The 12,547-nt window shown below is 48.5% G+C and overlaps 1 protein-coding gene across 2 annotated transcripts in view; it reads right to left on the reverse strand.

Moving 5' to 3' along the window:
* Positions 1 to 815: 815 nt before the first annotated feature.
* MUC6 (mucin 6, oligomeric mucus/gel-forming) overlaps positions 816 to 12,547 on the reverse strand; it is a 159,696-nt gene continuing 147,964 nt past the window's right edge. For both annotated transcript variants that reach the window (XM_085644897.1, XM_085644896.1), the window contains 2 exons: positions 10,335 to 10,434; positions 816 to 1,144 (listed from right to left, as the gene is read on the reverse strand). In XM_085644897.1, coding sequence (XP_085501023.1) covers positions 967 to 1,144; positions 10,335 to 10,434 — 278 coding nt within the window. In that variant the 3' untranslated portion in view covers positions 816 to 966. The remainder of the gene's footprint in view (positions 1,145 to 10,334; positions 10,435 to 12,547) is intronic.

Below are 12,547 nucleotides of genomic sequence, written 5' to 3' on the forward strand. Positions count from 1 at the left end.
GGGTTCCTTTGGGTGCAAATCAGTTCTTGTTATTAAAGAGAGCCCCAATCTATTGTGTTACATTTTAACTTCAGAGTTTGTGCTTCTCCTGACCAAGTACTCTTCAACTATACTGCCTACCTGTATGGATGACATGTGAATCCACCCCTTGTTGTCCTCTGTGTTATGTAACATTTCTTATACACTGATTTACCACACCTATGATTGATTGTCTCTGTGTAATGTGTGTGTCATGTAAAGTGCTCTGACACCCTTAACTTTGATGAGTGATGCAAAAAAATGTATTAAATGCATCTGAGAGAGAGTGGCTATGGTGACTGTTAAAGGGTGGTAGTGAGGGAATCCGTGGCGAAGCCGCCCTGAGCGCCACCAGTGCTAAAGCCGGCCCTGAGTGTATGTGAGTTCACCCATGGGCATGAACGCTACTCATCCAATATTCAGAGGACACCTAACTCCTCCTAGTGGTACCTCTCGTTCACTGGTTATGAGATTCGATCTTCAGAAGTTCAGATCATCTGGTCTTCCTCTGCTGCGACGTATGACATCTGCAATGGGGGTTTTGTATAGGGTGCCTTCCTAACGCAATCTGCTTGCATTTCCACGTGGTGAGTGAGGAGCACTGGCTTTACTGAGGCTTCAAATAGAGTGCCTGGAGGGCGACATTCAGAGGGGTATGCACAACCAACCTTGTGCAAAAAGGACTATTTCACCTTGGGCATGATCTCCACAGCTGGCCCTGACGAGTGTGAAAGGTGATTGCCACGCACCATTTGTTCTGAGCGATTAGAATGTTGAATTTTTACACAATTTCCAAATTTGACAAAAAGCACACTTTATTTTCTTTGTCTGTTACATAAATGCATGCAGTCTAGCTTGTATTAACAAATTCTCTCTAAATCAGGTTAATTAGGCGTAAGCGTCCATCCCAGTGTGAGCAGCCCTCCTGTTTCAAGCCAGCGGAAGCTGTCAGTGGTGTTCAGTGCAGATTTTGTAGTTGCAGGTGCACCGTTTGAAGATCTTAATGTCCATGGTGACTTGGCTGTCATCTGGGCAGTTCAGTTGTACCTGCTTCGTTTCGATTTCCTCTATGACTGGCACGCAGCAGCCACAGTTTCCCTTGATGACATCAAACGTGTTGTCGTACCTTTCAAAAATAGACAAAGATGCATTAAATTAGGCAAAAACTAGGTTGGAACAGTTAAGAAGTGACATTGTGAAGGGTAAAACTGTGGACTTTGATCCATATAATATGCAGACAAAAAAAAGGAAAATCACATAAACCTCAAATCCCTATGGGAAACCGTAAATGGTTTTAAAATTGCCCTCACACACTAATTAGTGTCATGCTTCATCATAGAGCGTACTACAACACCCTGGCGCAGACTAACCCCCACAGTGGAGCATTGGTCTGCGCCAGGGTGTTGTAGCATGGTCTATGATGAAGCATGACACTAATTAGTGTGTGAGGGCAATTTTAAAACCATTTAGGGTTTCCCTTAGGGATCTGAGGTATGTATGAGATTACTTTTTTTTCTGTGTTTTATATGTGCTGTGCGAGGAAAAGGGAGATGCGGTACCTCTCAACCCATAGCTAATGTGTGTTGGGGTTTGATCCATCATATACTTTTCTGGAAATTTGCCAAAGTCCTGCCTTTCTCTCTGAAAGCAACCCTGCTAGATGTAAACATCAGAACCTAGAGAGACATACTAAGGCATCTGGGTGATCTGCACAATCAGGGGTGTGGCTTCATTTATACACCCCCCTAATAATATATTTTCTAATGAATAGTTGGGCACAGGTGCTTTCAGTCGGGTATGGTGAGGTGTCTGGCGGATTTCACCTGAGAGTTTTGCATGCACACACTGACAAAAACACACACACATTCATCTCTGTTTTGAAAGTCCTAAAATTATTTGATTATTTTAGCAAATATTTTTATTCTAACTTAGTACTCCTACCAGTCTGCATTCATCTCCCTTTTCACTGCGTGTTAAGCTGCTCTCATGCGCCGTGCTTTGTCATATTATGTATTTTAACATGATCTGCCAGCGTGATTGTCAGTAAAATGAAGCTCTCCCCTCCCCCAATCTTAATGACCAAGCGCCGCCCCTGTGCACGAAACATATTTGTTGGACTTTCATCATCATCATCATCATTTGTCTTTATTTCGGTCACTAGGACCATAAAAGAATACAAAATAAGTACAATAAGAATTATACACAATAAAATATACAAACATAATTCAGTTGATAGTAGACGAGACACAATTAGACTAAAATCGTCACGATGATTCATTCAATTGAGATGACTTAAGACAATGCATACGGGTAATCCACATTGATGTTAAAAATTTTGCAACAGCAAATACAGTTGGGGCAGAAAGATCTGTTTTCAGTATTCTGAAAGCTGGGGCATGCTGTCTAAAACCCAGATTTCTAAGGAGAGGGCGAAGCCAATAGTTCCTTACTCTTTGGTAGGCTGGGCAAAAAAATATGACATGCAAATCCGTCTCACTCGAATGCGCGCAAGCGGGACATTGGGCTGTGTGATGGAAATTTGCCCAAAGAACCGTGTGCGCCCTAAGGGGGAGAGTGCTATAACGCCATTGCATATATAGCTTCCTTGTTAGTGGTGGGCCCATGTCGTCAAATATAAGCTCTAGATGGTATGAGTCTTTAAAACCCAGGAAGTGACCAGTTTGAGACCCCTCCCGTGGACTCGTGATAGCAGCACGTAAGTTGTACTCATAATAAGCCTTCGAGATGAATTTTCGTGAGACCCTGGAACATGCAGACGCTGGGTCGTACCACAATTCTGGTCTACCCAGTGACTCGCAAGTTTGCTTGATATATCTTAGCCATGGGATTTGTATATTTTTGCAAAGATGCTGAATCTCTAGCAACTCAGCTCTGTATTTGGAAAGATCCGGCGAAGACCACATTTTGCACCAGAAAGTTAAGGGTTTAAGACCCAGCTCCTCTGAAATTGGTCTTAGGCCCAGATCCAATCTGAGTGGCAAAAGTGGGGTACTAGTTGGTAAAGCTGCCAATTGCCTGAGAAAGTTGTTCTCCGTTACCTGCAGCTTCTGCCCAGGCGTATGCCCCCATATTTCAGCTCCATAGGTCACTGCCCCTCTAGCCTGGATTTTATAAATTTGTAGGCGGGGGGCAAATGGCTTATAAGTCAGTCCTTTGGTCATCCCGGCAATGCCACCCACCAGCTGAGTCAATTTCATGTTTGCCTTAGTTTTATGCGAGTCCCACGTCATGGACTGGTTGATTACTACCCCCAGATATTCAAACGTGTAAACCCGCTCTAGTCTGGAGGACCCTATAGAGGGGCACGCACGCTTTGTGGAGGGCGGGTTGAAGATCATATACTTAGTTTTTGCAGCATTAATCTCCAATCCGCGGTCCACACAAAAACACGTGAACCCGTCCAGGACCCGTTGTAAGCCCATGGGGGATTTGGAAAGCAGCAGGGTATCATCCGCGAACATAATAGCGGGGACCCTGCTGCCATCCAGCTTGGGGGCGTCAGTATTGCTCACCTCGCTAAGATGGTTTATAACCCCATTGACAAAGAGGCAGAAAAGGGTCGGTGCAAGGACACAGCCCTGTCTAACCCCCCTGTCAACGGGGAAGGCGTCCGAGAGAGTGCCTCCTCTTCCACATCTTACCCTGGCAAAGTTTCCCTGGTGTAATCTCTTCAAGATTAATAGGATGTCAGCGGGAACCTCGAGGTCCAATAAAACAGCCCATAATTTGTCCCTGGGCACTAGGTCGAAGGCGGCACGCAAGTCCACGAAAACCGTGTATAAGCTGCCACCCTCAATCAACACAGTCTTCCAATATAAAAGATTCAAACGGAAGATTTGGTCGATAGTGGAAATACCTCTTCGGAACCCTGCTTGATATGGGCTCATGATCGCACTCTCTTCAATCCAATCCTGAAGGCGATTTAACATAAGTCTGCCAAAGATCTTCTGTGGCACGTCAATAAGGCTAATAGGTCTGTAGTTGGATGGGAGCAGTGGGGAACCCTTTTTAAAAATTGGAACAATCTCTGCGCCCAGCCAAGTACCCGGCATAGCCATGCCTCCCAGGATGGCATTAAAGAGAATCATAAGGTAGGGCGCCCAAACATCCGGTTCTTGCTTAAATAAGTCGCCCGGCATACCATCCAAGCCTGGTGCCTTTCCAGATGCCAGCCCAGCAACAGCCGCTCGTACCTCCTTTATTGTGAACAGCTCCCCATTCCCAACGGGACAAGACAGTTGGGTGGAGCTCACCCTGTCATCCTCCGGTAATTTGCAGAGGGACTGGAAGTGATCTTGCCATACCTTAGCTGAGATATTAGGTTGTATGGCGGAGGCCAGCTCCTCCGAACCTGTATTGACACAGCGCCAGAATTTGCGCGAGTCCCCGCTGGCCAGGGAAGTAGTAAGTTTTACCCATTTTTTGTGCTCCCATTCACTTTTAGCATTGGAAGTCAAAGACTTATAAGCTGATCTCCTTGCCCTGATTTCCACGTTGCCCTTTCCCTCTTTGATTGAAATCATGAGATCGGTTTTTGCCATGCGGCAGGCACTATTATACCAGAGGGGGCCGACGGTTTTTCCATTAAACCTATTTGGTTTATTGGTTAAACATTCGGAGAGCGATTTGACAAGGTCATCGTGTATCTGCCCCAGTTGCATGTGTACGTCCTGGGTGATGTCTTTCATCTTGAGTGCCTGGACCTTTTCAAATATGGGAATTACCTGCGCGTATAGCTTAGGTATCTTCCCGGGGAGGGAAGCTATTTGCTCCCACTTCACTCTACGCCTGTTGTTCTCAAGGACCAGGCTGTCCTCAGGAGATACCCTTTGTTTCCCCCTGGCCTCAGACCCAGGATGGTCATAAGCTAGTTCTAGGGCATTATGATCACTATCATCCCTAACTGTTACCCAAAAGTCTCTAATATGCGACCATGAGGTCAGGGGAACCAGGACGTAATCAAGTCGTGATTGTCTGCCCACTCTATTGAAAGTGCATCTAGAAGGTATGTCGGATTTGAACCTTCCATTGCAGGCCCGAAGGCCATATTTCAAGGTTAGGGAGGTAATTTGTAGGGCCAGAGGGGACCATGTTCTTGGGGCCGGAGCCTGCGAGGGCGGTATGGACCACAAGAGGTCCTCCTCCAAAGCCAGCCCTTCCAAAGTACCTGAGAGGGGCTCATAGTGGCAGTTGAAATCGCCTCCTATTAAAAAGGGGGTGCCCTCCGGAATTTCATTGAGGGCAAGCACAAGCTACGCAATTGTAGGCGACTCCTGTGAGATATTAACTGGCCTAGAATAGACGTTTATCAACAGGAGGCTTTGGGAGTTAGGCCATTCCAACAGTACAACTAGGATATCTTCCGTATTCGACGGGAGGATGGCAGCCCTGCATCCCAGGTCGGTAGCCACCCATATTGCAAGGCCACCTGAGGGGCGCCCTCTTCCCCCCCAGGTTGCATGTGTTGAAAATGTTGCAAAGCCCGTATGGGTAATATCTTCCCTTGCCCAGGTCTCCTGGAGCAGACATATATCTTTGTCCTCAAAAAAGGAACTCCAGGTCGGGGTATTCAATTTATTAGCTAAGCCCGCGACATTCCAGGATAGGATCTTGAGGGGAGAAGAGTTACCTGTCGCGGATTGTGGGATTGGGTGCGGAACCGCACCAAAGTTCGTCGCCGGCAGTGGATTAGAAGCAGAGTTGTTTTCTTGGGCAACCCGCTCCGTGGCCATGTTGGGTAGGGGACTGATAATCCCTAGGCATCCTTCTTCATTAGCTTTAGTGTACTCAAGATAATCCTTCTCCTTAGGAATTTCTGATTGTTTATTGGATATTTTGATCTTATTTTGATTCAGGTCACCACCTCCCCCCAACACTCTCGGTCAATCCACCATATCTAGAGTACTAAACCTATTGTGGGTGGGGAGATAATCAAATCGAGGAAAACCTGTAGAGGGGTGCTCCCTTCTTTCCCCTAGGCCCCTTCTACCCCCTCTCCTGCCTACTAATTCCCATCCTTCCTCATCCTGTTCAGTAGTTATGGACGGGTAGAAGAATGAGAGGGGAAGGGATTGAATGGAGGACCCCAGGGCATTGTAAGGCCAGCTACATATATGGGAGACTGTACGGGGGTCCGTGAAATTTATCAGTACACAGTCTCCATGAATAGTTTTTCTGGTATTTCCTAGCCACGGAACTCTCCTCACCATGAGGACCTCACTATAGATGCCCGCAGGGAGAAGTCTATTTGTGGAGAGCCAGTGGATAACCTTATTTTTTAAGGCCTCCACAGGTTCACTAATAGATGGTTTTAGTTCAGGAATACCAGCTAGAATGACTGTATACGGGACTGCCTCCGGAGGTAAGTTAACTGGCCTGTGTCTTGTACCCTTACCCTGCATCCGTAATATAGGTTCAACTGTCATCCCATGAGGCCCGGAATTTGCAGTACAAGGTGGAATCGGCGGATTTGGTGTGTGAGGAATGGATGATCTGGGATGATGTATTTGTGCAAGCTTTAGTGAGGGGCAACCTTCCTTAACTGGAGGTACTTGCGTGGGCTTCGTATTTTGACTAGCTATTTTAGAAGCATCCACTATTTGGTCAATTCCCTTTTGAAGATTCGTTAAAGATATTTCCAAATTTGCGAGGCGATCTACTAGAGGAATGAGCATTTTCTTCATGAGAGAATTAATGTCCGAGAGAGAAAACCCGTCCTCTCGCGGTGTAGCGTTGTGACTATGGGATATATGGTCCGTGGTGTGTAGTGGGTCTATCCCCATGCAAGCTACTCCGTGTTGAGTATCTTCGCCCCTCGGGTTATGCTTTGTAATCTTGGGCTTGCGCCCGCCCGTAGTTTGCGCCCTTCTTTTTCTTTTAGAAATTGCTCCCTCCCGTTCCCCCTGCCTTGACTGTGTAGATGGATGGTTTCTATCCATGGTGGGGACCTTAGCGGTGGTACTTGCTTTAAAGGTATCTTGGACAGGGGGGAGCCTGAGTGGTGGGAAGGGTAGTATGCTGAGCTCTACAGGATCAGAAATAACACAGTCTGCAATGGATGTAATCGAAATATTAGACTCAGAGATACCAGGTTCCCCCCCCCCCACATCAGTTGCAATACATTCTGGTACTTGTACTGGGGAGGTGGCCTGTGCGAGGGGTCCCAGAGACGATCTCCTAACCCAATCAATTTCCTGTGAGATGCACCTTTCTAAGGTGGTTATTTCATCGATCAGCAAAGAATCTGCCTTAGCGAAGTACATGTCCAAAGTACCGTTGGCCGTACCAGCGGCCAATGCAGATTTACTCCATGTTTCTCTGGCAGTCATGATCCGGGCTACAATCTTCAGTTCAGTCACTGACGAGCGATGCCAGACCGGAGGGATTGGCCCTGGCCCTACCTCGCCCGTACTCGAACGGCCTCAAACGGCCCGCTCTTTGCCCAGTCTTCGCCCCGGCCTGCGCCCCGCTCGCGTCCCGCTCACGCGGGTGTTGGAGTATCTTAAATAATTAGGGGGAGGGGTCAGGAAGAGGACGCCAGGTGGAGGTAATGATGTCCACGCTATGCTCCCTGGGCCTCGCAGTCCTGATTAGAGAAACCCCAGAGTCTGTAGCACACGATTGTGCGGCGAAGGTCCTGCTGCTCCGCAACTTCGCAATCAGTAGACAAACACCAGCGGCAAAGACCAAAGCCTACGAGCGGCTCCCGCGAAGCGGGGGCCGCGAGGCGTGATGAAGCTTGGGAGGGAGGGGTCAGGAAGAGGACGCCAGGTGGAGGTAATGATGTCCACGCTATGCTCCCTGGGCCTCGCAGTCCTAATTAGAGAAACCCCAGAGTCTGTAGCACACGATTGTGCGGCGAAGGTCCTGCTGCTCCGCAACCTCGCAATCAGTAGACAAACACCAGCGGCAAAGACCAAAGCCTACGAGCGGCTCCCGCGAAGCGGGGGCCGCGAGGCGTGATGAAGCTTGGGAGGGAGGGGTCAGGAAGAGGACGCCAGGTGGAGGTAATGATGTCCACGCTATGCTCCCGGGGCCTCGCAGTCCTGATTAGAGAAACCCCAGAGTCTGTAGCACACGATTGTGCGGCGAAGGTTCTGCTGCTCCGCAGCCTCGCAATCAGTAGACAAACACCAGCGGCAAAGACCAAAGCCTACGAGCGGCTCCCGCGAAGCGGGGGCCGCGAGGCGTGATGAAGCTTGGGAGGGAGGGGTCAGGAAGAGGACGCCAGGTGGAGGTAATGATGTCCACGCTATGCTCCCTGGGCCTCGCAGTCCTGATTAGAGAAACCCCAGAGTCTGTAGCACACGATTGTGCGGCGAAGGTCCTGCTGCTCCGCAACTTCGCAATCAGTAGACAAACACCAGCGGCAAAGACCAAAGCCTACGAGCGGCTCCCGCGAAGCGGGGGCCGCGAGGCGTGATGAAGCTTGGGAGGGAGGGGTCAGGAAGAGGACGCCAGGTGGAGGTAATGATGTCCACGCTATGCTCCCTGGGCCTCGCAGTCCTAATTAGAGAAACCCCAGAGTCTGTAGCACACGATTGTGCGGCGAAGGTCCTGCTGCTCCGCAACCTCGCAATCAGTAGACAAACACCAGCGGCAAAGACCAAAGCCTACGAGCGGCTCCCGCGAAGCGGGGGCCGCGAGGCGTGATGAAGCTTGGGAGGGAGGGGTCAGGAAGAGGACGCCAGGTGGAGGTAATGATGTCCACGCTATGCTCCCGGGGCCTCGCAGTCCTGATTAGAGAAACCCCAGAGTCTGTAGCACACGATTGTGCGGCGAAGGTCCTGCTGCTCCGCAGCCTCGCAATCAGTAGACAAACACCAGCGGCAAAGACCAAAGCCTACGAGCGGCGCCCTTTCAGTAATTCCTCTTTCCTTTCTGATCCTTCACCACACTTTCTCTATGCATGGAAATTTAGGCAGATACAGAATAGAAGTTCGGATCTTTTGGAATGGCGGCTCAATTAATGCAGGTAAATTGTCCTTGTGCAGCAAACAAGTCACGACCAGCTAGGATGCAGGAGTGGGTTATTCAAAACTATCACTATCTTTGCATTTTGTATTTTGTTAGTTCTCTTGTGTGCATCGTTTTCGTATTTGTGGGCGAGAGTCATACGGTGTTTGGTAGCATCATTGTATTTTGTGAGTTGAGAAGTTGTTCGCACTAGTAAATGTTTGGGTATGGTCATTAGTGCATGTGGACTGCCGGTCTTTCACTGTGCCACTAGGTCTGTGGCATCTTGGTGTGGTTGTTTGTGTGTATTTTCTGTGCAATTGGAGGTGGGTAGCATGTGCATGTGAGGTGAATGCTGCGCATGTGCTTCATCATCATAGATTTATAAAACAGCGCACACCTCCTAAAAACAATGACAGTCATTTGTTGTCTACCACTGCTGCGCAGATGGGTTTTACTTTTTGGATAACAAATACCTGTTGAATCCTAATTCATGTAGGGCTCTTCATCTTTTGTCACTGCACTGAAGACGAACAGCAGCTGGAGTGGCAGACGGCGGTGCAGTGGTAACTGATGTCCCGCCAAAACAAACCCGGAGGAGACTCTAGGGAGCCCACTGGCATCAGGTGGGTGGTAAGATGCATGGGACTGAGCTCATGTGGTGCATAGATACATAAGGGCAAAGTCGGGTTTGGGAGTAGTTGGTCAGTGGTGAGCCTCCAGGTTGTGGACGCAGAGCAGGCTGCTGCCACTCAACAACAGGTGCATTTGCTGTTGGCTATGGCCAGCATATGTCGCTCCATTCCAGCGCTCCATATTTAGGGAAGATAAACGGCTTTCTCCATAGGGTCAGGCCCCAGTTACCAATCGAATGCTGGGCATGGCCAAGGAAAACTGGCAGGAGGTTGGTTAACTTTGTGCACATACTATGATGAAATAGGGGCTGCATGCTTCTTCAAACACACATGGAATGCCAAAAAGGGCAGTTCATGAATTCAGGTTTCTCTTTTTAGAATGTTATTTCAGAGGACTACGCAAAGAGGTCCTTCAATGACTGGGCTGGAGGCCACTGCTCTTACTAGTCACGGGTGGAAATATCCACGCTGCCTCCCAATCAAGGATTTGTGGTACATGAAGCAAAAGCAGCAGTAGTGACTTTTTAAAAAAAAACTAATTCCCAGATTTAGTTTGGAGAAGCTAAAGAGGTCTATTATTGAGCTTTCAGATGTGTAATTGACACAAAAGTGGAAAAGTGTCTGAATTCCCCTTAAGACTGGCGGCTACTTCCTTTTGCTCCTCTGTCCACCTTTTCTTTCATGTCCCAAAGTTGAGATTCTTACCATGACTGAGAGTCGCAGCCTCCCTGGCATCTGGTCAGGCTGATGGTTAGAGAACATCCATCTTTGGTCACATTGCCCTCATACTGCTCCACGTAACAAACTATCAAATTTAAAAATAAAATAAGGATGTCACCGGTAAGGTAATCGAACAAAGTTCTGAGTTTCCATTATTATTGCTTTCACACCCATTACCCACCATGCCTCTGTGTTCTCTCCCCCAGGTCTTGAACCACATCACCAGTCGCAAGCAGTCACTCGACACTCTTCTCAGCCATTTGAGTGCTGGTGCTCAGTCAAATTCCCTCAGACTCCTTTTCGTAAGCATTCCTCAGAGCTCTGACCTGTGCCGCCTGATCTTCTTACTTTATTCCAAGTCCCTGCGCCATCATACACTATTTTTTAATATTTGGTATGCAACAGGCTGAAGACACATACATTTCCCTTTCCATCACTCATTCTTCAGCTTCACTTTCAAATATCAAAATAGCTAACTGCTGCCGGACATCGGACGCCCCACTGGAAAGCCACACCCAACATTCCAAGAGAGAGTCTCTCTTTTAAACCCTTTAAAACTGTACATCGTTCCCTGTCTGTGCTTTCTACTCTTTTCCACGCAGCCCAAAGTCTTGGGTCCCTGTTAAGTTCTCTAATTCGTGTCTAGAAGTCGAGTGTGTTACAGTCTGGAACACTGCAACACGGGGAGAATTTAACAGCGCCGCTACAAGCTATAAGAACACAGTACCAAGCACTCCACCCAGGGCTTTAAGTGGGCCGGGTCTCACCGGGACATGAGCACCGGCAGGTTTTTAGGTCTCGCCTGACCCAGCGCATGCGCTGGTCTAGCGAGATTTATTGAGAGGGCTCCAAAAAGTTCTACCAGGCCAGCCTAGAGCTACAGTGCATGTGTGCGGGCGCGCGCGCCACGCTTTACCGCGATTACTTTCACTTTCGCGGCCGCTTTGATGTTTGATAGCGGCCGCTTGGCATAGCCAATAGGTCTCGCTTTTGGGACCTTATAAGTATTTAGTTATGCAACTGTTGCATAGCTAAACACTTATAAGGTCTCAAAGGCGAGACCTATTGGCTATGCCAATGCTTGTTTAAAGATGGCCTCGAAACGGGCTCTGTTTTGTGCCCTGGCACAGACCGTCCGTTTTTTCCCTGACTGCAGTGACAGCAGGCACATCCGTGTGTGCGTGCTCACACTGCTAACTTCTGCTAGTGGAGAAGTTACGGTATGACGTCATGCCAAGTGAGCGTTGTAGGGGAAGGGAAATCCTTGCTTCTTACATCTCGCATGTGCCTGCTTTTTAGGTCTCGCCTGACCCAGCGCATGCGCTGGTCTGGCGAGACTTTGGCTCCAAAAAGTGCTACCAGACCAGCCTAGAGCTACAGTGCATGTGCGGGGGCGCGCGCGCCATGCTTTTCCGCGATTACTTTCACTTTCGCAGCCGCACGGCCGCTTAGATGTCTTAATCGCAATCCCGATCACTTTCGCGGCCACAGGGCCGCTTGTCATAGCCAATAGGTCTCGCTTTTGGGACCTTAGAAGTATTTTTTCTTAGTGCAATGCAACCTTTCCCAATGTTCACGGGATCTGTTTTCACTTCTGTGATTGGCTGTGAGCACAAGGGTAAAGATCTCATCCTTTTATCCATATTTACAGATGGAACAAGCATTGGCAAAGCCTCTGTGAGATCTGTTGGCGTTTACAATGTTTATTTTGATGTGATTCACAGCAGAGCTGGCAACGTTGCATCATGGTTTGAAGTAAAAAAAACAGCAATATGGCGAGGTCAGCGCTGGACGTGTCATATCATTTTTAGTTATTTTTTTCTTTCGGTCGTATTGCCCCAGCAGCTTGTGCTGCTGTGCAACAGTTCCAAATTAATATTGGGAAAGCCAACAGATCGCGCCTGGGCAAAACCTATTGGCTTTGCCAATATTTGTAGCAGGGGCAGGCTGCCACATAATGGACAGCGGTAGTGGCAAACAACAAGCGGGACGAAGGGCGGGCAGGAGGATGTGGTGTTACGTCTAGAGCTACAGGCAACTGGGGAACCAGCTTCGTGTCTGTGTCGACTCAACATCCTGTGATTCTGGGCAAATCACTTAAATCCCCCCCCTGCGTAAAAAAAAATAATTAATTTGACCTTCTGTAATGTAACTGGTGCTCCTTTAAAAGCGCTCTTCTACCTTCGGGTCGAGTTGGC

Source organism: Triturus cristatus, chromosome 3_1 (assembly GCF_964204655.1).
Source record: "Triturus cristatus chromosome 3_1, aTriCri1.1, whole genome shotgun sequence".
Taxonomy (NCBI): domain Eukaryota; kingdom Metazoa; phylum Chordata; class Amphibia; order Caudata; family Salamandridae; genus Triturus; species Triturus cristatus.